Below are 26,061 nucleotides of genomic sequence, written 5' to 3' on the forward strand. Positions count from 1 at the left end.
ATCAGCGACTGTGGCTTTAATATCTCCTAATCTGATCTGGGACAATAACAGAGGATTTGTGAAAATGTGGAGGAACCCAGTGTGGCTTTAAGGGGCTTATCTCCTGGATTCAACCCAGGATTGGTAGCTCGGCCCGGGCTCCACTCCAGCGGGACAGCACCTCTAAGCTCCATGGAGCCGGACAGCAGAGCCTGGGCTTCCAGCAGACTGCAGGCCTACACACCGTCCTCAGTTCTTTATTTATGTCCCACATGTATTTATCTATTCACAGAGAGTCTTTTTTGTTGTCTCGTTTCTCTGTAGTCGTCACCCCTCCTGCTCAGCGTCGTGCTGCTTTGTACATTTTGATAACTGTTTTTCTCCCTCTCTCTCTTCTCCTGGGCATGTTATTGTACTTTGATTTTTTTAAGCGCTTAACTGAATATTTCTTTTAACTGTGCTTATTGATTTAAATTGAATAACTGCATATCTTGTTTTGTTTATTTTATTACTTTTGCTCTATTTGCAAAGCACTTTGTCACTGCTGATTTGAAAAGTGCTCATTGAATAAAATTGACTTTAATTTGTAATATGTTGGAGCCCCCAGATTATTTTTTTTTTTGTCATAACTAATAACTTTAGTTTTTTTATATATATTTCTGTTATCCATTATTAATTACTTTGTCACATTAGATTCTCGTTTCTTTTGTTTTTTGTTCACGGTGTTTCATATTGGTGCAGATTTTAAGATTTAGGACTTGGCAACTTTTTCGTAGTTTGTTTTGCTACTTTCTATCACCGGTTGGTCATGCAGTCAAGAGACTGGACCTGGAGGCTACTACAGGCATTAAAACTAGAAGTTAATTTTACTAAAAAGTGCAGCAGTGGTGCATTGAACACAAAAATGTTGATGATAACATGCAGCTGTAAAGTGACATGTTTTGAGCACAAAGCTCTTTTTCAGGCTGGCAGCTAATCGGTGCCATACAATAGTGATTCAACCTGTGGCTTGTTGATGAAAGCTTTGTAGGATGTCAGTCTTTCCCATGAAAAATCCTCTGCTGCACAGGAAGTGATGTACCGTGTGTTTTCAGACGCAAAAACACTGGTTTGCGGAAATAAGGTGGTTGAAATATGAGAACCATACTACTATGCAGATGACATTCAAATTTAGGAAACTTAATCTGTGCCTAAAGTGTGCCTTGTGTAAATGAGACTGACTGACTGTTTTGAACCCAGAACAGTATCCTGCATTGCATTTCAAAGCCATGATTGACACCGCGCTTGGCATCGAGGCAGTTTGAAAATTGAGTAACTTTGTAACATAACTAGTTGACATCCTTACAAAGGTAACTCTCCCTAACGCTGCTCCTGTTGGGCAAACACTTATCTTAAAGCAACACATTTTCTAATCAAAGCATAACTGTGTTTGTGTGTGTGTGTGTGTGTGTGTGTGTGTGTGTGTGTGTGGCAGTTGGGTGAAAGCCAGCGGGTGGTGATTTTGGACCTGTGCACGGAGCCCCAACGTGTGGAGATTGTCAACCTGGAGTCCTTTGAGGAGGAAGACGAAAGCAGAGACCAGGATCTAACCAGCTCGCCTACAAACACCACCACTGAGAACAGGTTTGTTTGCATGTGTGTGTGTGTGTCTGTGTGTGTGTGTGTGTGTGTGTGTGTGCGTGCATGCATTTCTGTTTGTGCGTGAACTGATAACTGTTTAAATTTGCACATGGGTGACGAGTACACACACAAGATAATGTGTTTCAAGTGGACACTCTGGCCCTCTTTACCCCAATGGTGTGTGCTACATGAGAATCAGTGCATAAATGTGTTGCCCAAGCTGTGCATGTAATAAAGAGTCATATTATCCAGTGTAGCTTAAAGTATCCATTTGTAGCTTAAATCAATAGTGTTTTTTTGCACTACAAGTGGCTCCCCTCTCTTTACTTTTAATATCATTAATGGCTTATTTCCCCCTGACATCACAGATGCCATTTGTGGTCACTGTGTGGCAACCATTTTGCATCCATTAGAAATCATTATGTGCCCGCTGAAAACAGCCAGAGCGTGATGCAGTCTCCTGTTGCTGGGTTGCAGCCTCCATGCTCCCGAGCCTGAGACACCGAGCCCAGAGCCAAAGGAGGAGGAGACCGGCCTGATGCAAACAAACAAGCAGGACACGCAACAGACAACCAGAGAGGAAAAGCTCGAGAAGAGCCTGGATTCCTACAACCAGCTGACGGCAGAGGACAAGAAACACAACAACAACAACAACAACATGTTAGCTGGTAGGTGCACCACAGACAAACAAAATGATAACAGCCGACAAGATTCAAATGCAGCTTAGCAGTGCTCTCAATTCAGTCAATGATGCAGTGCATAAAATTCAAAACACTCACAAAAGTGAAAGAGGATAATGCAAATCCATACATTTTTAATACCACATTTTATATAAACCCTGTTTCCTGTTGCCAAGAGGCTGTTGCTACAATAACTGCCCTTTATAACAGTTCAATTCAAGATCTAGTGCATGAAAAGTCGAAAACTCTGCAGTTGGAATAGTGGACCTGGAAGAAAATTGGAAAGAAAAATGTCTCCATTTCAGACTGTAAAGCAGTGCTGCAAAATCTGACCCACAGGCACGGTGTAGAATTTAGTAGAGGCCAACCTCACACAACCAGCTGATCCTCAACCGAAGTGGCAGATTGGAAGCCACCAAACAGCCGGACCAGTCGGAGTAGTTGGAGGAACTACAGGCGTGGCGAGAAGCTGCAGTGCACTGCATTGGAAAACAGAAACAAGAGGATATTGACATAGTTTTTCCCTTAAAAAAATGGCAGGAATCATGCACTGACCTCCTAAAAAGGAAGAAAAATGCTTATCAATATGCTCGCTCACTTTCGCCATCCTAATTGCTGCTGTTTGATTCCCTTTGGCGCCCTCATGCTGCATCATTAGACAGATAGTTGGTCCAATCACCTGCTGTGTATTTTTGTAAACCTCCATTGTATCTTGAACTCCTGTGGCTGTGTTCACAAATCACAGTTACTATTAGTTCATATGATCCTATAACACTTAATGTATCATGAATTTATGAGCCTTAACTAATAGTTCAGTCATGCATCATGATATGTTAATACATATCATCAAATTAGCTGTAAACCGGTTAGGTGAACCAAAACTTCCTGCACAAAGCGTGAAGCCAAATGCACTAAGTGTTTAGTAATCATATGCACTAATAGTGAAACCATCTATTAATGGTCATGAGTGCATGAGTCATGCATTAGCTATGCATAAATCAAAGATGAGGTGTGTGTCTTTATTATAAAGTGCAACCAAGGCTGTAGATCTTATTGGTGATGGTCTCATTTGTTTATAGTAGTAATAATTCTGTCTAAAAAGTAACATGGTAATGATTTATTAATATTAAAATGCTACACAAGCACTAAAAAAAAAGACATCCAACCCTTAATGACTTTCTCATTGTGGAGGCTCTCAGCTCCCAGGTGTGTGTGTGTGTGTGTGTTTGTAACTCCTCCATTCATTCCTGATAAAAGAAGTGTGCCCCTCAACTTCAAAATGCAGTAAATATGCCTTTTATTTGTATCATGTTAGGCACCGTGTTTTTCCTCCTCTCACATTGTCTACATAAGAAAGCTCTTTCATTGAAGTGTCACAATGTTAATAAAAGGTAAATCCCGGTTCTTTGTCTGCGGGGGGATTTGCCTCCCCTCTCTCTCATCCGTCCCGCTCCCCCATGCTGCGGTTGCGCCTCAGGCTTGATGTAGGCGCACCAGAAAGCCCTGTGAAGTTTACTTAAGACAAATCAGATTGCCAGTGTGGGAACATCTTGTGCATTTTTGTAGCTCTCTCCCTTTTTCTTCCTCGTTTTTGCTGCATGAATTAACGTTAGAAAAGGGTGATGGTCTTGATGGTCGAGACAATAGACACTCGCCAGCACTGGGTGACCATCTTGCTCTTTCTTGCATTGCACCCATGCTTTTGAATGTCCCAGTCATTCCAGTCGTTGATGGTGTTTAGTTTTAAGTCGGCATCGAATAAAACAAGCAAATCCTGTCTTTTTTTCCTGCTGCAGTCCAAGTTAATGGTCATGTTTGACCAGCCAGTCACCTGAGGATGATAGTGCAAAGCCTTTAATGGTTGCTGCTGTTGACTGCGGAGGAGAGATTTTGCTCTGACTGTGCAGATTGAAGCGGTTTGTCAGAGCATCAGCTACTGGCAGAATATCAGAGCGCTCATCATTTGTGATTATTTCCAGCTGAGCTTGGAACAACTTGATGGAACCGGTCCACATGTGGCTTGCTAGCAAAGATGGCAGCGCACTCTAGTGGTGAATTAAAAATAACACCCAGCAGCAAAAAAACAGAACTCCAGTGGTACCCAGTTAAGGAGCAGAACTGAGTGGGGCTCGACACGGGACAAACCTGCCACAGCGAACCCGAGGACAAAACTCCTCATGCAGGCAGTGCAGTCCATATTCTCCTTTAATCTGGGCTGAGTTGAACCTGTGGGCCACAAGATGACAGTTACTGCATTATAAGATGTTTTTTTTTTTTTTTTTTTAATCTTTCCCAAGGAGGTTAGGATTCCTCCCATGTTAGTCTGTCTGTTTGCAGGACATTTCGGAAACAGATAAACAGATTTCCAGGGAATTTCCACATATAGCTCGTTCAAAGGATCTTGGTTTTCCATTGAGCAATCTCAGTGGTTTTTATTATCCGTTCTGTAATATCTGCCTTATTCTGTTTTTAATTACTTTCATGTTGATTTGATTTGATTTAATTCAGTTGACTATATTTGATTTGAGATAATAATAATAAAAAAAATAATCCACTTGGCACCCATCACTTTCCCAGCCAGTCCAAAAGGGTTCGACTCTCTGTTATCCTTCCCAAGACTGCCTCTATTTTTTTTTCCCATGTAGCCTCTGGGAGTTTTTCTTGCTCCCTGTGAGGGTTTAGGTCAGGGGTGTCAATTTGTTTTCTGTAAACTGTGGGCTTATAACGTGATTAAGGGCTCTAAATAAACTTGGACTTTACTTGTAACTATCAAGGACATGTTTGCAGGGTCAAGAACAAACAGGAACAACATTTTATTTGTGTAAGAGCAAAATTGAGAAATGGTGGGTTGGTTGGCACTTTCCAAGTGACTTAAAGGTACAGCTCACACAAAAATTTCGTAAAAAGAGACAGTGTCCCATTTACCCCTAGTGCAGTCTATCAACCCATTTAGCCTCTGTGTGATTTGGCGAGGTTTCCAGCCTGGCTTCTTCTTTCACATCAGTGCAACGGGGTGTTCTTTTATAGGGCTCAAAATGTCAAAAATTTGCATGTGGAAAAACTCAACAGCAACAGCTCCTTCCAGAGACAATGACACAGATACCTGACCGAACCCACAGCCGTCAGTGGCGAAGAGTTTTGTTGGGAACTATTTTCTGCTGAAGAACACCAGCATCTCTTTGTGTATCTCTTTGCTCTATTTGCCACCAGTGAAAATGAATTTTCTAGTGGTGCAGTGTATATACATATATATATATATATATATATATATATATATATATATATATATATATATTTTTTTTTTTTTTTTTTTTTTTTTTTTTTTTTTTTTTTGTGGGATGAATTCTTTGGGGTATTTTGGGTTAACTGTTCCTTTAAAAAGATTTTTTTTAGTAAATGGCAAAGCAGAGAAAACCCTAACCCTAACCTTAACAACAGAAACATCAAAAAACACATTTTATTATTTATAATGGTATCTTAAATGACCTCTCTCTCCCTCTTTCTCTCTCTCACACCTATTTCCATCCTCTTCTCTTCTTCTTCTTCCTCTCCTCCCTCCCTCCCTCCCTCCCCGCCCAACAGCGCAGACGTTCACCTTGGTGACCAGCGACACGTGAGCGACGCCGGCGTCCCAGAACCCGAGGCGGCGGCGCCCCACCCCCCCTCCGTTATAGAGCCCAAATGTAGCCAGCCTGCACCGAGCATGCTCCATGGCTTCCTGCGTTTACAAAACTACTCCAAACTACTGTTCCTGTGCCCGTGCGAGGGAGGCCGGCGGGGTGACGGCCGTGCAAACAGACTGACTGACACACGTGCAGATCGGCAGCCATCGCATCCAGACGGAGAGAAAGACAGACATACTGTATCTTTAGCACCTATTAGATCTGTCCATACCTGCGTCCCCCTAGCTGAGCACTAATTGTGTTGCCAATATTTTCCACCCCACCACAAAAAAAACACACACATCAATATATAAAGAACTAATGCTAACTTATTCTGAGTATTAAAAGTCATTTTATTATGATAATTAGAATATTCTACTGATCTGTATGGGGAAATATTAGCTGTTTTTTGAGTTGCGAAGACTGCTGGAGGTGACTGTACAGCTGTATATAGGAGCACTTGACAAGTCTCACCGCAGATGGGCTAAGCACCAAATCTCTACACACATGCAGTGCTTTACTTTGAACCCCAAAGTGACCGCCAACGCTCTTCGATTTCACCTGTACTGATTCTTTTTTATTATTATTATTATAATTCTTTTAAGTGTTTATTTGAAACTTGACCAGAGGTTTCCCTTACCCGTATATTTTCACGTCTTTTGCACCGCAACATCACAGATTGTTCATGTGTTGGATATACATATATAAATATATAAACAGTTATATATGAACATAAAAAAGCCGATTTTTACTTCAACAAGGTGCCACTTCATGCTGCTGTTTTTTGGACAGAGTTGAGTATTTTACTGAAGTTGTCATTATTTATATTGTGAGGACGGTCTGAATCTCCTGAAGCCTGGTTGATGATGCATACAGTATATGAATGTTTTGGATTTTCAGTCTGCTTTTTAAGTTGTGTCTTTAATTGTTTTGTTTTGTTTTTTTTTTCCCCTTTGGTTTACATGACATAGAAGATACAAGGTAGAGAGAGGCTATAAGGACATGGAAAGTTCTGCAGATTAGAAGTTTTTTGCGTTTAAATCTGTCCTAGATGGAGAAGAATCAGAGAATAGCACATGTACAAAGCAATAAGTAGGACTTTGGAACACCAGGAGTTAAATTAAAAAAAAGAAGAAAGAGAGAAATTATGTATAAAATGTAAAAACAAAAAAAAGAAAAAGATAGAGAGATATTGTGTAATTTATGTACACGATTAACAGAGGCAGAGCGGATATTATAACTATAAGAGGTTATTATTAATATTATTATTAGAGTCAATATGCAAAAAGTTCATATCCCATCTGTTTTATATCATGTGAAATAAATGTTGATGTTCTTAAAACATGGTCTGATCGTGGTTGCATTTTTGCAGGATTTTAGAGTGGACGCCAGCAGAATAAACAATAAGTATAAGCTGTATTCTTTCCCCAAAATAGTATTTCTTCATATTTGGAAACTAAACCAATTAAAAAAAATTAATTTACTTTAATTTAGAAAAAAAGTGTTTACTTACACGATTAAGGCGACAGAACAAAGTCATTTCAAAAACCAGAATGTATGCCTGCCCTGCTGCAGCCTGCACTTCCCTTCAATCAGGTACTGTATATTATATTATATAATAATGATGATCAAAATGTGCATGTCTTATTTACATAAACAAAGAAAAAGCAAGCAGGAAAACACCGCACCTTACACTTAAAAGGAACCACACTGAACAGTTTTATTAACACAGCCAAAACACAAATCTAGTTGCAGGATGCATGCTGGGAAACAATAAGGAGTGCTTGCAAAATGTGTAGGCGAAATCCCCAGTTGCTCAAAGCAGGCTTGACTAAGTATTTTTGTTAATTTACATTTAGAAATTTGTAGTTTTGATTACGCACCCGGCTTAGCCAAACCTCTTCAATTTTATTAAAAACAAGAAAGAGGCAGTTTTTTTCCCTCCTGAGAGGCAGAGAGTGTAACGGGCCCAAAGTTCAATGCAACAAGTCGGCCACTAGACCAATCGGTCGCCGGGTCTCAGAGTAAATCTGAGGCGGAATCGACTTGTAGCCGAGCCGAGAGAGTTTCTCCCGGCCGGAGCCCTCAACGCACCGAGAGCGGCCGCGCTGCCTGCAAGCAACAAGCGCCGGAGTTCAGGTTAAAACGTGCCTTTTCAGCACTTTTTTACTTGGATCATTTTTCTGTTTGTCGGAACACGTGGAGCTGAGAGGCCACAATGCCAAAGATCGTTTATCGGCAAGACGATGGATCACTCCTCGGTGTTTTCGCGCATGCGCATGTTTCCACCTGCGTTATCGTCTACGACAGTAATATTCGATTTAAAAAAGTTGTTTCGGATGCTTCAAAATTCTGCCTGTGGATGGTCAAAAACATTGGTTTGTGTATAATTTGGTCAATAAGATTTGGATCTGTTTAACTGCAAATAGACTGTCTGCCACAGGAAGTATTACAACTTCTCCAGGACTACGAGAAACAATGTGCTATTGATTTCCTTGCCACATCGCACTTTATTATACCTGTGAAGAGGCCAACTGAAAATATCTCAGCAAAAAAATATTTCTCAGTACATGTCTGCTTTGCAATATATTTTCAAACACTTGCAAAACTTCTTGTCTGTCATCATTTGGAGTAGATTAAACACAAAATGAAAGCAATGGTCTAAAGCTGAAATTCCCATTTCTATGTTTGTTTGTTTCTGTTTTTAGGTGGTCTTTACTAGACTGGTGGCTATTGTAATAACATTTTTAGTGGAGGAAGATCCTGCATCATTGCCAAAACCAATCTCAGGGCTTTCAGGTCATATCAGAAGAAAGCCTTTTTAGACTCTCAGGCCTTACAGTAATTGATTTTGTTCTACATTGATTCACACTACTGCAGACCTTGACATCAACTTTTTGGAGATATCCTTGAAAAATCAGGGTTAATTCTGCTCTATAGCAGGGTTTAGGAGGAAATGGATCTCTCGTCTTCAAAATAAAAGCCCTAAGCCGTGCTGCCTGGCCTGGCTGACTGAAGTGAGCCTCACGTTAAGATACAAGTTGAACTAATGTAATTGTAGGACGCTAAATCATTTTAATGAAATACAAAACTTGATGTGTATATAAATTACAATTTGTTTTATCATTCATTTTTAAATGTTATTCCTGAGTCCTGCATCTGTAGTTTGAGATGCATTATTTGCATTTTTATAATTGGAAAACTGCCTCCACCACGATTGTTAGTCTCCTTAAGTGACTCATATGCGCAAAATGCATACAAATTTAAGTAAGCAATCTTTATGTGGTTAGGCTTTAATGTTTCATTTAAAAAAAAAAAAAAAAAAAACAGCTCCCACCCCTGAATCTCACATTCAAGTACATGCATGTAAAGGCCTCACTCTGCCTCTGCTATGGTAATAACTCAGTGTGTGTGTTTGTGTGTGTTAGTCATAAATTTCATGAACAAAAAAAAATACTAACATTTATTACTGACTTTGAACTTTGTAAAAAAAAAAAAAAAAAAAAAGCACGGTATATTGAGCAAAAAGACTAAAAATCCTACAGTTTCTAATATTTAATCCGTTTGACCTGAGCTCTGTGCGTGGGCGTGCGTGCATTTTATACATTTCTTTGCTAATAAAATACAATAAAAATCATAAATAAATTGCAAGGTGCATTTTGTCTTTTATTTTAAAGACGTGTGGATCATTTCCGCCGGCCTAACTAGGGAGCCGTGCCCAGCCAGAGAGGCGGCTGCTCTGCGGGTTTTCAGCAAGATGTGCCACCTTGTGCCATTTTGATCTGAGGAGTGACCTATCTTTCAAATAGACAACCTTGGACCACAATGCGGAGCCCCTACGTCACTTTTCTCCTCCCGTCGGGTCCCTGTGCAAACCCCCTGCTGTGATACGCTTGAAGCGGAGAGTGAGTGGAGGAAGGAGGACAGCTTGAGGGGGAACTTTTCGAGTGGAACAACACAAAAAAGCTCTCCGTGCGGCCCCAAAAATGGCTGAAGTCACGACCGAAGGACCCGAACAGGATTCCGAGAGGACGGCGGATCAAAACGGCGCCGGTGAGACGGGAGAAACCGGCAAGGAGGAGCAGGCCCTGCCGGACCCCAAACAGGAACCGGGCGACAACGAGAGCGGAGCAGGAATGGACGTGAACGGCGGACACGGTGCGGTGACGACGGGGGAGGAGGAGGAGGAAGACAACTCGTCTCCCGTCCCCAACGCCGGCAAAGAAACAGTTTCACCGACCGAAAATAGACTCGACGGCGAGGGGGAAACGGGCGGTAAACTCTCCGAAGCGGGGAAAAGTCCCGTACGGGGGAGTTTGGCGAGTAGCACCGAGGGTGTACCAGAGGGCTCCCGGGTGCTGAAACAAGAACAAAGAGAGGAGGAGAGCGTGTCCTCACCGCCTACCGACCGCACAAAGACCGCGGAGAAAGGGGAACACGGCACCAAGAGACGGGCCAGTGTGGAAATGTCCTCCTCGGATGGAGAGCCGCTCAGCCGTGTGGATTCAGAGGACAGGTCGGTTCAAGCAGAAAGCAACCAGAAGCCCTAGTTTACAGTGATTTCCTTTAGAGCAACCCAACATGTGTTGTTAGGCTCCAAACGAGGCGGAATTCAACATGTTTTTTTTTTTTTTTTTTTTAACATGTAATGTGTCAAACATAACTAAGAAAAATGTTGCTCTTCCTCCGCCAGGTAATATAGTTCTTTAACAGCAGCTCACACAAGGTGGTTGCCAGGCGACACATTTAAGTCGCTGCGTGGACTGAGTGGTGATTTTCGGTTAGCGCATTAATATTAAAATTAACTGTGATGCGGTCACATGTGTGCTGTTATGGGGTGTTTTACAACGGCCAGCAGCCAATTAGGATGACCGGAAGTTATCGCTTACATTGTGTGGATTTGGTAGCCAAATGAAGATTGAACAATGACCTTTTATGTAAAGGGCTCCAGAAGTTTTTGACCCGGATTAGACCACGAGTCCTGAGTTTTCCCCCATTTCAGAAAACCCAATCTGAGCTCCTATTTCCATTGTTGATGATGACTTAGTCCATTATTGCCCACATGAGAGAGAGGGATGATAAATCAGGTCCAAATAGTCATCATTATTCTCTCATTTTCCTAATTTTCAGTTAAACCATTGTGTGCCTACCTCAGATGAGTAAAAGTCCTAAATACAGCGCTTACACACGTCAAATAGTGTTGGGACGATATGCTTATCTCCTGAATCAATACTATCTTGATACTTGGGTGCCGATTCGATATGTATTGCGGTTCACTATTAGGATTTACTTCCATCTTTGTTTTTTGCGCCGTCCCTTATTCTGGAAATTGCTTAGAAATCCACCTTATTGTTAATATACCTGTAAACCACACACCCTCTTGAGTGCTCTAGCTCTCTAGTTTGTGGTTGTAAAGTTTCATGAGGCTGTGATTATGGTATAGGTCGTAATAGGTCATTTTATACATTGATGTCAAGTTTCGAAAAAGGTCGCGCTACAATGAAATGGCTACAGTGGGGGCTAACATCATCACATTTGAACAAAATTAGGCATGTCTGTAAAAGGGAGATCTGCAGAAGCCAATGTCACTCAGACATCTTAGATCAGAGGTCAAGGTACCCCTTTGAAACCAACCATGGCATTTTTTCCCTTGCCAATTTAGCCTAACTTTGGAGCGATAGTGTATTTACTCCAAATCGATTCAGGGATCAAAAAGTAAATTTATAAAAAGAATAATTTCCCCCCACTCCTTACATCTAGGCTTGTATGAAATTACCAATTCTCTGTTTTGCTTGCCTGCTCTCACACATTGGAGGTCAGTCTGCAGGTTAAACTACAGAGCAGAGCTGGGGGTGGTGTAAGTATTAAACGCCTTGCTCAAGGACTCGACCACAAGGCCAGTGATTCTCAACAGGTATAAAAGGACTACATCTCATGAATTGAAATGACCTAGTGTGAGAATTGTTGATCTTTTCAGGTTATGAGTAGTGTTGATGGTTCATTGACACTTTTTTTTTTTCTTTTTCTTTTTTTTTTTTAGCTTTATGAATGGGGAATAGGTGTAGTATAAATAAATCTGCCGGGTTGATTTCACATTGGCCAGCATCACAAAAAACGTGGTAACATAAACTACATTTTCCTTATTCTTCTCTTAAAATGCACACATGCATACAACATGTTTTATTTTGTCCCATTTTCTCATAAAGACATTAATCACAGACGGTGAAAACTTAGGCAGCGAGGATCAATTTGTCCTTCATGATACATTTTTATGTGCTGAAACAGGTGGCAGTCGGTTTGTATCGTTTATGAGCAGAAGTCAGACGCCTCCTTGGCATTTCATTTGTCAGTGATATTTCCAGAGGCCTCAAAAGTTGCATTAAGTTCACTTGTGCTGTAGTTTAAATACCAGCCTCTCTGCAGCTAAGCTTGCAAATATTTGACAGTGGCCCCCTCAAAATCCTCAGTGATATTTCAGTGCCTGTCATTCAGATGAATGGGGCCGTCACTTGGCCTCTGAATTTCTGCCCCAGTGGACATTCACTGTAGGTCTGTCAAGAGCTTCAGTGTCTTCATGGTCACACTGTCTTTCATAACCTTACATGTTTTGACTAGTTAACATAGCTAGCTAGCAAGCGTTAATTAGGTAATGGAGAGAAACCCTAAAACGTTTCTTGAGAGTTTACCATTGGCTCCAACAATGGATGAAGTAGATATCTTTTTAGAGAAATGTATTCCAGTAGTCTTTAAACAAAAGTAAAAAGTTGCAGAGAAATGTGAATCTTTTAATGGCTGTATTTAACTGCTGGTGCATTTTGCAGAACTGTTACTTGTAAGAAATCACAAATTGGATTGAAATCAAATAAATTGGATTGGCTATTGACAGTCGATGACCACGAAAAGCTCAGCCTGGCAAGCTTCAGACAAGTTTTCATGGTTTCTCAATGCTGTAAATGTATTTCCAGTGGCTTGTTGATTGTCCCCTGCAAAGAAACGCATGGTGAGCAACATAATTAATAATATAGCAAATTGATTTTGAGTTGAATTTCGGTATTCCTCACATTGAGGCGGTAAATGTCTCTGCTACGAGTCTGTCTTTGGTTTTTCAGCATCTCTTGCAAACCCTCGAAACATGCTCATTTGGTGCAGCTTTGCTACTCAACGTGCTCATTATGAAATCTGTTTAATCCTCAATTCATTCTGACATGTTTGGAAACTGAACCTGAAACTACGCTGATCACTCGAACACATACAACACACTGGGTTTTGGAGTTCAAATGAGAAATCTTTTCCAGGCCTAACCAAGCTCAGTGCATAAACATCCATCAAGCCAGGAACGTAGGCAACGTCGAGTTGAACCAACATGCTTTCTGTTGTGAAACTTGTACCTCACACCTACATCACTTTCTGATTAGCAATCAGGGACAGTTTAGGGTTTCTGCCGCTGAGAAGATTTTGCACCAGAGAGATTTCTGGAGACCAGGATGCGCTGTTTGTTTTTTTCCACTTTGTTTGATTAACCCAGGGCAAGAAAGTAACTTTTTTTTTTTTTGCAATTTTTTAATCAACTTTTCCAGTCAGTGGATTTTGCTGCAGTGGTTGATCATGAAGTTTAATGGTCACTTATATTACCTCAATAACCAACATGATTTTTTTTTTAATTGGGATGGAAAGTTCTAAAAGTGATTTCCACCATGTATACAGGCTTAATTATTCATTAACTGTATTATAGTTTTCCTGCATTTGTCTGTAGACAAGCAGACGTTAACACCAGTCTCTTTATGAATGAATCTGTCTAATTTTGAAACATTGGGGGCATTTGCTGTAGAGTGATTATTGAAATGCACGTACGATTCTCGAGGGAAATGTTGAAAAAGTCACTTTGAAACCTGTTGCCCCTCCGTTCTGTTGAAATTCCACAGATTAACCCAAGCTTGACAGCCCACGCGTGAACCAAATTTGAAATTATGCGTTTGCGCCTTTGTGTTTTTTGGCATGGCTATATCTTAGTTTAAATGCTGCCGTCTATCAAGTTGAGTACAACCTTTTTTCTTTACTTTTTTTTTTAACAATAAAAAATACAATGACACAAAATTGCCCTATGACTAATATGCAGCCCACTCTCTGGGAGCTGTCTGCACAATTGCTTTGTAATTTTTTAATTTTCTCATAATGAAAGTCCTCTGTTTTGGAAGCATGATAGAAGTTGCTTTGCTGTCTCTTATTACTAGAGACCAACTCCTGTTCTTTTAGATGATTATAGAAAGGAGTTGAAAATGCAGGGCAATAACATGACACTGAAAACTATGGCACCTTTGAAAGCCGCTCTCACATTTGGGTACAACCACAACCACATTGGTGGCATTTCTACAGCTTGGTATATAACTTCCTGATATTTTTTTTGTTTCTTGTTTCATGCAATCAAGGTGGCCAGCCTGCATGGTGTTACAAGACACATTCATACATCGTACTGCAATGTTTATCTAACAACTATAATCCTAAAGATACTGAGATGTCATGCAGGCCTTTCCCCGGGCTTCACAGTAGTGCTGAACAATTAATCAAAATATAATCAATATCGCAATATGGTCAAGTGCAATAACCAATAACTGCAATATTTTTTCATAAAATTAAAATATGTGACAAAACACAGTTGGGAATAAAGTATTATGGTGCTGCAGAGATGCCGTGGCCTCCAAATTGTTTTCCAGGTGTAAGAAAACATGTGTTTGGTACAGACCACTGCAAAAATCACACCATTGTCATATTAGTAGCTGTTTCAGTGAAAATGAAAATGATAACGCAAAAGTTATCCCCCCTATCAAAATAGCGAATCATATTGCAATCACATTTGTAAAATTAATCACAAAATGATTTTGTTTACCGCATCGTTTAGCCCTACTTCATATGTCAGTTTTGCTACATCAGATCAACTTTTACTGAAGCATTATATCCAAAAACTTTCATAAGCATCTAACCAAGAGAGGCTGGCACAAATGGAAGTTAGATTGCTATAAAACATTCGTCTGAGCTTATGATGTTTGGGACTTAAAAAATAATCAGTGGGTGTTTAGTATGCCACTCACATTCACAATGACAATGTGTGAATGCCAAATTGAGGGGGAGAGTAGAAGACGGGGTGCTTATTGCTACTTGTCTTATATTTTGTTCCCTAGTCGCCTGTAAACAAGTCAAGAAACAAAGTTTTCTCATCATAGGAATAGATTCCGAAATTCCCTTACCACTCTTTATTGTTTTATCAGCCCGACATTATTGTAGACTCAGATGGGATTTCTCAACGTTGGTTTGTTTACTGTGAAAGTGGCTTGTAGAGGAGATAAGCCACAATCAAAATAATTTTAAAAAGTTATAATCCCCTCCCCATGCCTCTTTGCTTTTAATGCCCCCTTGGCTGGTTTTCCACTTGTGATAATCCTGCTGTCAAGGCAGCTGCAGGACTTAAATGTAACTTTTGTTCCCACCCCTGGCACAGAGCGCTGTGTGGCAGCTGGGGGCTTGCGGAGAGAGAGAGAGTGTGTGATGTACAGCATGTGTATGAAAGTGTGTGTTTCCAAGGCGTCAGTCCTTGTAGGGGTGTTTATAAGGACCTCTACCCATGCCCCCACAGAGAGCCAGTATGGAGACGGATCTGACCAGATGGTTGTCTAGCTCTGCCCACACAGACTGGGTGCCAGCAGGGGTGCTAGCTGTGAAAGCTGCTCGGCTATTCGGTTGTCCAGCATGTACAGTCTTGGCCAACTAAGAGTCGCAACGGACTAGAAGCTCCCGATTCACACAGTTCTTAAACATCTCTATGGAGGCATTCATTGAAGAAGAGAATTCACTAGATGGGTGATGGGCCTGTTTCACTGACTCCAGACATAAACATGTTGTTTAGACGATATGCAAGAAGAAGTATAAAGAGTGTGAGATGGAATTTAAAAAAGTTTTTGTCCTCCATTGAAAGTTTCAGCAGTCTCATTTGCTGCTGTCTGTATTGTTTGAATTAATCAAGCAGCCTCAGCTCTCCTTGTCTGCTTACTTAACTAAATTTGCAACTGCCATGATCATATTTACAGTCATTTCAACCAAACAACCCGCAGATGTTCAAATCCTTCTCTAACTCGTCTGTTTCTCTTTATCTACATCTTGTCATTTGTGATTAGCATATTTGATAAGGGCAAACGGCAAGACACAATAGCTTTTACCTGGATTCATCAGTGCACATTGAGAATGTGCAGCCCAAATATTTAGAATTGGAGGTTTATCACAATTCGAGAGAAGGGGTGATGAAGTGACAATGGAGATCGTCCTTAAATTGGAAGAGCAGGGTCCAAGCCTCTGCCCTCTCTGTGGATGCATGGGTCCAAGCAAAAAGATTTAAATAGGGATCAGTAAAGTATTGCAGTCATTATCCAAGCTTTTCCCATACAAATCCAAAGTGCTGGAACCTGCGCTGGATTCAAAACTGGGATCGGCAAAGGAACAGACTTCATGTAACTACCAACTTTCATCTAACCGTCACTGCTATAAAAGACTCTAAAAGACTGTCAGAGGTGCATTCTGAGATAACAGGATTACCATTATGAACTGTTATTTGTGTCTGAACTGCACCTGTTCTACATTATGTCGTCAAAGTTGATTTCTTGCACATTTTTTCACTTATTTTTGTCCATGATCAAAGGTTGGAGTAGGGACTATGAATTGGGCTCCATCCATCTGTCCCGTGACATTTCTGAGCCTCTGCTGGCCTGGTTTGGACGAGACTTTGGGGAATCATGGATTCTGACAGTGGGGTCTGACATTTTGAATATAAACCTGATTGGTCCGCCACAACAGCAGCACCAGGCCAACAGGACAATAAGCTTAATATCTCAGGTCAAATTTGATTAACATTTTGAGGAATGCTGTGTTTTCACATTGATATCCAGCATCTTCAAAATGACAGTGATTGGCCCACCACAGCGCCAAAAAACAGGCCAAACACACCAAGAGTTTCAAGCAGCGGTGTTTCAGACTTATCACACATTTCTGCATTGATGCTGCTGTTTTGTCTTTATTTGTATTTTTGTCTCTCCATTTACCTTTCTTTCTCTATTTGATGTGTGTGTGTGTCTACTGCAGCATCGGCAGCACCCTGATGGAGGTGGAGAGTACGGCATCCAGCGGTCGCTCCACCCCAGCCATGATGAACGGTCACGGCGGGGGGACAGTGGCGGGGGGTGGCTCGGCAGCAGGGGGCAAGTCTCTGGGCTACACCTGCTGCTGGGACCACTGCCAGCTGTTGTTCCCCAGCAGCCCCGACCTGGCCGAACACATTCGGGCCACGCATGTGGATGGACAGAGAGGAGGGGTGCGTGTCTCTTTATCTGGATTTATGTATACAGGGTGCCTGCAGGTTGTTAAAAAGTCTCAAAATGTCTTAAATTCATTAAATTCATTTAAAAACCCATTAGTATTGCATTTGAAAAGTAATGAGGTCTCAGTTTCAACATTTTATGATTTTAATCTTTATTTATCCTTTTTTTCTTTTGTTCATCGTCAGAGTCAAAATTTCTGAATCCACAGTCTGCCTCTGAACACAATACTTCAGTATTATACTTGCCTGTCGTACTTATGTCTAGAGAGAAATCAAAGAAGATCCTTGGATGTATAAGGTCATCACAACTTCTATGGGGAAAAATAGTGTCTTTGATTACTGTTATTATGTTAATCTAAAGGAAACTGTTATAACAAAAATAAAACATTGTCAATAAGCCATCACATTTCTATTTAAAATGTACCCCCTGCACTCGACCAAATATATCATAATTATCTTTACACCTACCAGCAATAAGCAAAATATGATTTGTCTAAAAAAACATCTTGAATTTCATTTAAATTTTTCTTTAAAAGGTCCTAAAACTCAAACAAAAAAGCAACTTTGTGCTGTAGACACCTCTCGACACCCTGCATTACAAAACAAAATGAGGATAAACTGCAAAGAGGTTAAATTACAGGGCAGAGTCCATCATGCTTGGCTAAATTTACAGACTGAAGACTGGAACTGAATCTGGTTTGACGGTGAGAGATGCCAGCTTTCACAGCACCTGAACTTAATTAAAAAGAAAGTGCTGTGGGTTTACCTGGGTGGTCCACCCAAATATTATTGTTACATTGCAAACATGAAACCGATGAGAGACAGATTTAACTTTTAGCCTTTCATCATTTCCTTTCCAATCAGCTCTGCTAGAGTTTGAAAGGAATGTGATGTTAATGTTTTTCAAATATTCTAATTTGAGTCATTTTCTATATTTTTGTTTTCCATGCAGGTGTTTGTGTGTCTGTGGAAGGGCTGTAAGGTGTACAACACACCCTCCACCAGTCAGAGCTGGCTCCAGAGACACATGCTGACCCACAGTGGAGACAAACCATTCAAGGTGAGAGCCGCTGTTTCACTGAACAGTCACTTACATCTCCGTTAGAATCACACAGGGTGATTGATTTGTGTGGTTGCTTTCATTTGCACATTACATTGATTTAAAAACACTGAAAAGAAAAAAGTTTTCTTGTCTAACTCGTCTTGGTTTACACTGCTTCTATGTGATGAAGCATTTCATTTGACACTTGTGTAATCATTTTGAAAGAATGGTGAAAATTCATTGTTTTGGGAGTTTCATCAACAAACTTAATTCCCTGTTAACAGATGCTATTATTTTTAGATATATCGATAACCAGAATTTCTTGTGCAGGGCTGCCTCCTCAACTCCACCGACTTCTAGCTCATTCATCTCCATCACCTATGCTCTTACAGCAGTGTTCCCCAACACAGTCCTCAAAGACCATCTCTCCTGCAGGTTTTTGTTTCAGCTCTGCTCTTTCACACCTGATCCGTTTAAGGGCTTCATGCTGATTGGTTGAAGCCGATCTACCTGAACAGGGTGTGCAGGAAGATGCGTGGGCCTTAATTGGGTCAGGTGTGCAAGAGCAGAGCTGAAACCAAAACCTGCAGGACAGGCGGTCTTTGAGGACTGGCTTGGGAAAGCTCTATTTTTTCTATTTTTTGTTCTTGGCCTAGTCCACATGTACGTGGGTATTTTTGAAGACAGGATAATGCCCCCTTCATTCTCAAAAAAAAATCTTGTCCATACAAGCGCTGTTTAAAAAAAGAAAAAGAAAAAAAGAAAAACAATCACAGTCCACATGAAAACAATTGAATGTGTGGGTGAAACAGCACTCTCAAAGACAACAGTGATGCCCTTGACTAAAGGAAGTTCTTCGGCCATTCGTTAGCAACAACCAGTTCTGGTTTTCTTCTTGGAATATTACTCCCCATTCCCTGGCTGCATATTTTCATTCAAGAATAGCCATGTACTTGTGGACAGGGCCTTAGAGTGATCTCTCTGAATCCTGCATCTCTTTCAAGGGAAAAATATAGTTGCACTTCTCTCTGTGGGCTGAAAATTCAAACCATGTTGTAGGCAACATGTCAAATGTTTTGTGATCAGAAAATTAGAGAGATGAGAGCAGCGATGGATGATTTGTTATTACAGGCGCACACACAGCTATTCTCCCCACCACACTGTAAAATGCCTCTCCTTGATCAGTATGTTGATTAATGATTTTGGTTTATTTGTGTGTATTTGTGTCCTCTCTGTCGTCCCACAGTGTGTGGTGGGAGGCTGCAATGCAACATTTGCCTCCCAGGGGGGGTTGGCGCGCCATGTGCCCACTCACTTCAGCTCACAGAGTTCGTCCAAAATGGCCAGTCAAGGCAAAGTGAAAGAGGAGTCTCCCTCAAAGGCCGGCCTGAACAAGAGGAGGAAACTCAAGAACAAACGCAGGCGCTCTCTCCGTAAGTAGAACACACACACACACACACACACACACACATTAACATTCACAGAAACCTTATGCACTCTGAAAATGCCTTGGCACATTTTGTTCATTTTTGTACATGTACACATACTGTCCTTGCAGTTGAATATCCTTAAAAATCAACACACACATTCACCTGTGGTGATGCGCACACACACAGACACACTTAAGTATCGGTTAAAACAATATTTCTAACTGTATTTCTCAACAGCTTCTCTCCCACATTAGTAAAAATCAGTGCAATTGGCATCCCCTATCTGATGTGACCTTTATAATTATAGTGCTAACGTTTATTTATTTATTTAAAAGATTTCATTATTTATTAAACATTTTCAGCCCGGCCCCATGACTTCTTTGACGCTCAGACCATGGACGCCATCCGCCATCGAGCCATCTGCCTCAACCTGGCAACACACATAGAGAGTCTGGGTAACGGACACAGTGTCGTGTTCCACAGCACGGTGGGCTTACACACACACACACACACACAAACACACACACAAACATCAGATCACATATGGCCAAATACACACATTCTCGTGACTCTTATCATCATGCATGTACATTGGAGTCAGCTTCTTGATCTCACTTTAAGGTATCAAAGGAGTTACTCTCTAATGGAAGTTAGATCATGTGAAATGAGAACAACGGTTTGGTTTGGTATGGTGTGTTGTATGCCTTGGCTTTTTAAATTCTGTGTTTTACATCTTGCTCTGTGGCTAGATTCTAATACAGTTACATACTGTACATGCTTAGAGTTGCAACTGTTAGTCAAATAATCGATTAGTTGCCAACTATTAAATTAAACGCTAACTATTTTGATAATCAAGTAATGGTTTTGAGACATTAAGAGGAAACAAACTGTCTGATTTTAGCTTCTCAAATGGGAATATTGTTTTTTTTTTTTTTTTTTTTTTTTTTTTTTAGTCCTCTATGACTGCAGACTAAATATCTTTGGGTTGTGGACTGTTGGTTGGGACTAAACAAGGCATTTGGGGACATTACTGTTGGCTGTGGGAAGCTGGGAATCATTTATGGACCAAACAACTAATCAGTCAGTCAAGAAAATAATCGACAGGTTAATCGATAATGAAAATAGATGTTAGTTGCATCTCAAATCAGTTTCATCCTAGTACATTTGAGCCAAGAGAATCTTGTATAGAACTATTGAGGGTTGGCAGGAACATAAATGGTTCAGGGATTACACTGACATGCACTTTGACACCAGCAGAGGGAGGCATCTGCCTTTGAGCCACGTATTAACCAGTAACACTCTTATCTTATATCCATCTCTCAGTTTTGAAATTGGTGCAGTATTCTGTGTGGGACAAGCCTAGAATGTGTTTCCTTTTTGTGTGGGTGAGAATGTGATGTGAAACTCCATTTACACTTCTGGCAGTTTGATGATGCATATGATGATATTATTCAAATTTGCAAATTTCCCGAAATGCTGGAGTGCACTGTTGAATTCAGAAAACATATGATCCACCAAGTAGCACTTCTTTCAATAAATTTAGATTTTTGACTGTTATTTCTTCAGCTAATTCAAATGTTAACTTTATTCTTAAACTGGAAACTAGATTTCTAAGGCCCAATTTTTTCCTTGTAGCTGTTCATTTTCTGAGATTTTAATCTAAACATTGTTAGAACAAATAACCAGACTGTGCCACCTGACCAAGAGCACACACACACACACTGAGGTTTTGGTGAGAGCCATTTCTTACATGTATCATATTGACTTCTCATTTTTAACCTCCTCACAACATCTAAAGACCCTCCAGACTTTGTAGACAATGATGGAAGAAAGCCGCTGAAGGTTTTTGGAACCAGAAATGTCAGAGTGTGTATGCTAAAGAACAGGGCTGTGCTCTGTACAGTGTTTTTATTGTCTCCTCTGTCCATTCAGTAACATCCTGATGGGATCCAGGAGAATTTCAGATTACTTTAAGGGTTGAATACCGATTCTGGCACTAATACACACAGCAGCCTGACATTCTCTGATTTAATATTTGCTTAAATAAAATGTGAACATACTAACTACCCGCCCACTATACCAGCCTCCACAATACAGCCAAACCCTTTGGTCATTATGCATCTTTTTAATGACACCGGCCTGGATCCCATCTATAACAGCAATGCAGGCTAATGGTCCCTGCACTTGGTTATATTCTTATCTGGATCTCTGTCTTTTCAGGTAATAGCGAGGAGGAAAGAAGACTCTGGAAAAGTCAAGGTCCTGTTGCACTGGACACCTGAAGACATGTGAGTCCTGCATTCTTCTTTCAGTCCCCTCACCACCCCCATCCTTTTCCTCCAGTGTTCTTATTTTTTGTTTCACAGATTGGGGCTTTACAATTAATCATTAAAAAAAATCAATGGTTTGTCAACATGCAGAAAAAGTATTTGTGGCAACATCTATGGCTCCACGTGACTTCATGTTCTCCTCTCCTCATGTCATCTTGTCTCTCTGTCTCAGACTGCCAGATGTTTGGGTGAATGAGAGCGACAGGTTGCAGCAGAAAACCAAAGTGGTGCATCTGTCCAAGCTGCCCACAGATACAGCTGTGCTCCTCGACCCCAACATCTACAGGTGTGTGTGTGTGTGTGTGTGTGTGTGTGTGTGTGTGTGTGTGTGTGTGTGTGTGTGTAAAGGTGGCAGGGTGGCTTAGGGCAGAGAGTGACCATCTCATAACAGAAAGGTCACAGGTCGAGGCAGTTTCAGGGTGTTGAAGGAAAAGAGGAATGTTGGCAATTTTATCTAAAACAATTCTCCCTCCACAGGATGTTCTTCTAACGATCTTCAGAGGCGATGCCAGTGTCACATCCTGCTATCCAACGACCAATGAGGAGCCAGTCTCTCCTTCTTCCTTCTTTTCAGTCTCTATGTTCTTTTGCTCCCCCATCACCTCCAGAACAATGCTGTGAGTTTAGTGAATCTTGTTTCCAAGGCTCTCTGAAGAATCTACATTAGGTGCTGAGCATATTGAGAAGTTTTAGGGGGAGGGAGATGTTGCTTTTATGTTTTAGGTAACACAGCTAGACTGAAAGCTAACTGAGGCAAGCTAAACTGACAAAATTGTAGAGTTAGACACATTTCTAGAGAAAACCTGTCTGTAAATACTTCTGAAGATTTGTAATATATTTTTATACTTTGAAATTTTACTGTACTGTAGATAGATGTTCTTTTTCTGCCAAACATTTTTTAAATAGATGTTTTAAAGACTGATAATATTGGTCCATGTGCATATAGTTGACAGTGCTCTGGTTTGATGTCATTAAAGTTTTTTTTTCCCGGCTTCCACTTGGTGTTAAAATCTTTCAGAGTCAGATAACAGCCGAAGACTGAACCATGTCTGTGTTGTGTTGTTTTATGCAAGTGTTGTTTTATGCACTCCAGACAAGGAAAATGTTGAGAGCATTTGAATGTTTTGGTGATGACCAGATGCTTTAAAACAAACATTTAACATTGCATAGCTTTGTGACTGACCTAAAAGCCAGAGGGTTTATCACAGCTGCGGCACTAAACAAGGCTTTGTTTTAGAGGTTGACTGTGATGTGGCTACAAGTACAGATTGAAGCCAAGTCGTGGCTGCAGCATTGAAGTATCCATAATGGTGGTTAACAGTGTCCTGAAAGGTGTTATTTCCTTTGCACAATGGTTACCAGCACACCTTGTACACAGTCTAAGTTTGGTACACAGTAGTATTGTATGTAAACACAAATAAAAACAGAAAGCATAACCATTAGCTTCCAGCCTTAACCCAACAGATGGCCTACCAGCCAGCGATCCATGATTAGCTGCGATTTATGGGAATTATCAGCAGGGTTGGCTTGTGTCTTTGACCAAGCAGGTTGCTCAGCTCCACGTATACCTCAGAAATGATGAATGTCCAGTTAATACCTTCCAAAATATATGGAACAGGATTAGGGTCACATGAAAATTAAAAAAAAAAACAAACAAACAAACTGAGATTCAAAGTCAAAATTCTGAGAATTCAAATAAGCTTTACTGGGATGAATATTGAGGTCACATTATTGCCAAAGCCATGCTGCAAAATCACTGTCTGAACTATTTATGTGATGATGGGTAAACAAATCATTACTAAAAGTCTGATAAACAGCCTGTGCAAGAAGGCATATGAGCTTAAAAAATATTCATAACAAAATCTAATGAAACAAGGGAACAATGACATGAAAGGAGTGCTATCACTGGTTTCCCCCCTCAGCTATGGCAAGCAGAAACACATTTTGCTGCCAAAAGAGCTGCATCAGAAATCTCTCCCAACATGCACATCCCTACATTTTGTGTATTGAAGATTTTGTGGGCAAACAACACTGGTTTTGTGCAGTGGTGTCACTAGGCCCGGGCCTAGCCCCTCACAACCCCTGGTCATAAAACAGTTTACTTCATAGGTGTCATTTTGTTTTTATGTCTGACAGGCGCTTGAATGCAGGATAACTTAAGTTTCTGACTTGCAAACTTAAAAGTCACAGCTCAGTTTTCTTGTGAAAATCCAAAAATTCAAGGGGTAAAGGGTAATGAGCTGAAATTAAGAACACTCCCTTAACCCTCCTGTTAGCTTCAGATTTACCAACTCCAGTATCTTAAACCTCCTGAAAAGCATTATAATAAAAATTGTTACCCAAGTTTGTGTCTTGTTGACTATCTAAGTAGTCCCTTGCATAAAACATAACCTTAGTTTTTGTGGGAATCAGGTTTTTCTCCCCCAAATGTCACATTAACTATCAGTGGTTGTGGTGCTACTACAGGTGTGCTGATGTTAGGTGAGGGCCCTAAAGAAAATTTGAGACAAGTCAGGTTTTTTTTTGATGATTATAAATGACATGTTCCTCGGTCTCATCCAAAACAATCTAAAGCAAATGTGTGTAAAGCCAATTAACACCTACAGCTACAAAATGTGTCCAGGACATTGAAAATATATGTTAATTAGGAAAAGTCAAGAATTATGAGGTCAAAAAAAAAAACAAAAAAAAAAAACAATTTTAATCATGTATCGTGACATGTTAAACCCTGAATTGGGTAAAATTGACCCCTAAGATAACAAACAGGAGGGTTAAAAAAGTCCTGGGAAAAAAAAAAGAAAAACACATGGAAATGTTTTTTTTTTTCTTGTAATATAATTTGAATATATAATTAGAATAATTCCTAATATAGTTTTATGCATTTTTTCCGCTAGTTTTTGTTAATTTTATCACTTTCTTTTTTCAGTTATCATTATCAATTATCATTAGTCATTATTAATTTCATAGTCATTTCAGTTTCCGTTTCCCCATTTTTTTTTTTTTTTAGAAATCAAAGACAGAAATCAAACAAGCATTTAAATTCAAGTAAATCTGACGGCCATCAGGAAGAGGGATTATTATTACTATTAATCCAATTAATAATTCATCTGACACACTGGGCCTGGCCGCTGGACACAGAGCGCTGATGGTGGAGGCAGAGCCGTGCGGGCCCACGGCGCCTGTCACAAAGGCCGCTGACCGAACCTCGCACCGTTCGGTTTGGCCTTATGATGTCACACTACCCGAAAAACGTCATCCTCTGTTAGATGTTGGTTGGCATGGCAATTAGTTGTGGTTCTGAGTGTGCAGCGGTGGTGGTTGTGGTCTCAGGAGATCAGCGTTTCTCTAAACTTGAGAGAAAGCGGTTGGCCTGCGGTGCTGCAGACGGGACTATTTTCGGTGATTGATGCAGCCAACGCAAGGACTCGGTTGTGTGTGACACTGTGATCCAGACCAGCGCGGAGGAACCACTGCCGACCTGGTAAGATGATGCCGACTTGCTAACTTCTTGCTTACCTGGTGTACAAGTTCACGGCTGTGCACAGGTGAATCTGACATCAGACATGTGCCGCTGAACTTTGGCGTCTGATCGGGAAATAGGGGACACCGGGGTTGGTTGGTTGTCACACTGCTTATCACAGCCACACTAGAGGGCGCTGTGACATGATGTTGAAATGAAAGAGTTGGCCTGACCTCCTGTTCATTTTGCACGGGTCATTTTGTGTAGCAAACAGAAAACATTCACGTCAGGAGATGTTTTGTAATTTTTCTGGGTCAGAGTAATTTTCCATGTTGGTGTTGCGCTTGGTATTAAAAGCATGTAGGTTATTAGTCATTTAAAAATCGAACACTTTAAAAAAAAAAAAAATCAAAGGTAATTGCTTTGATTTGAGTCAGTTTTTAACTAGCAAGCTTAAGCCTATTGTGTTAAGGTCATTTTTGACCCGTTTTCAACTTTA

At 40.6% G+C, this 26,061-nt stretch overlaps 2 protein-coding genes across 5 annotated transcripts in view; both read left to right on the top strand.

Moving 5' to 3' along the window:
* The window catches only part of LOC115354888 (pleckstrin homology domain-containing family A member 5-like), a 207,084-nt gene extending 199,801 nt beyond the window's left edge, over positions 1–7,283 (top strand). For all 4 annotated transcript variants that reach the window (XM_030045399.1, XM_030045397.1, XM_030045398.1 and 1 more), the window contains 3 exons: positions 1,454–1,602; positions 2,077–2,267; positions 5,862–7,283. In XM_030045399.1, coding sequence (XP_029901259.1) covers positions 1,454–1,602; positions 2,077–2,267; positions 5,862–5,896 — 375 coding nt within the window. In that variant the 3' untranslated portion in view covers positions 5,897–7,283. The remainder of the gene's footprint in view (positions 1–1,453; positions 1,603–2,076; positions 2,268–5,861) is intronic.
* Positions 7,284–9,658: 2,375 nt separating this feature from the next.
* On the top strand, positions 9,659–23,099 carry aebp2 (AE binding protein 2). The gene is made up of 8 exons (XM_030045335.1): positions 9,659–10,457; positions 17,066–17,294; positions 18,253–18,360; positions 19,589–19,775; positions 20,135–20,259; positions 21,993–22,060; positions 22,275–22,388; positions 22,580–23,099. Exons 1-8 carry the CDS (start codon positions 9,928–9,930, stop codon positions 22,590–22,592), a joined length of 1,374 nt encoding a protein of 457 aa, XP_029901195.1. The 5' UTR covers positions 9,659–9,927; the 3' UTR covers positions 22,593–23,099.
* The last annotated feature ends 2,962 nt before the right edge of the window (positions 23,100–26,061 follow it).

This window comes from Myripristis murdjan, chromosome 23 (assembly GCF_902150065.1).
Source record: "Myripristis murdjan chromosome 23, fMyrMur1.1, whole genome shotgun sequence".
NCBI classification, from domain to species: Eukaryota; Metazoa; Chordata; class Actinopteri; order Holocentriformes; family Holocentridae; genus Myripristis; species Myripristis murdjan.

Bases quoted from the DNA above. Each gene is read 5' to 3' on its own strand.
- aebp2 (XM_030045335.1), top strand. From the start codon at position 9,928: ATGGCTGAAGTCACGACCGAAGGACCCGAACAGGATTCCGAGAGGACG. The intron at 10,458-17,065 runs GTCGGTTCAAGC...TGTCTACTGCAG, and splicing joins CGTGTGGATTCAGAGGACAG to CATCGGCAGCACCCTGATGG. The intron at 20,260-21,992 runs GTGGGCTTACAC...CTGTCTTTTCAG, and splicing joins GTGTCGTGTTCCACAGCACG to GTAATAGCGAGGAGGAAAGA.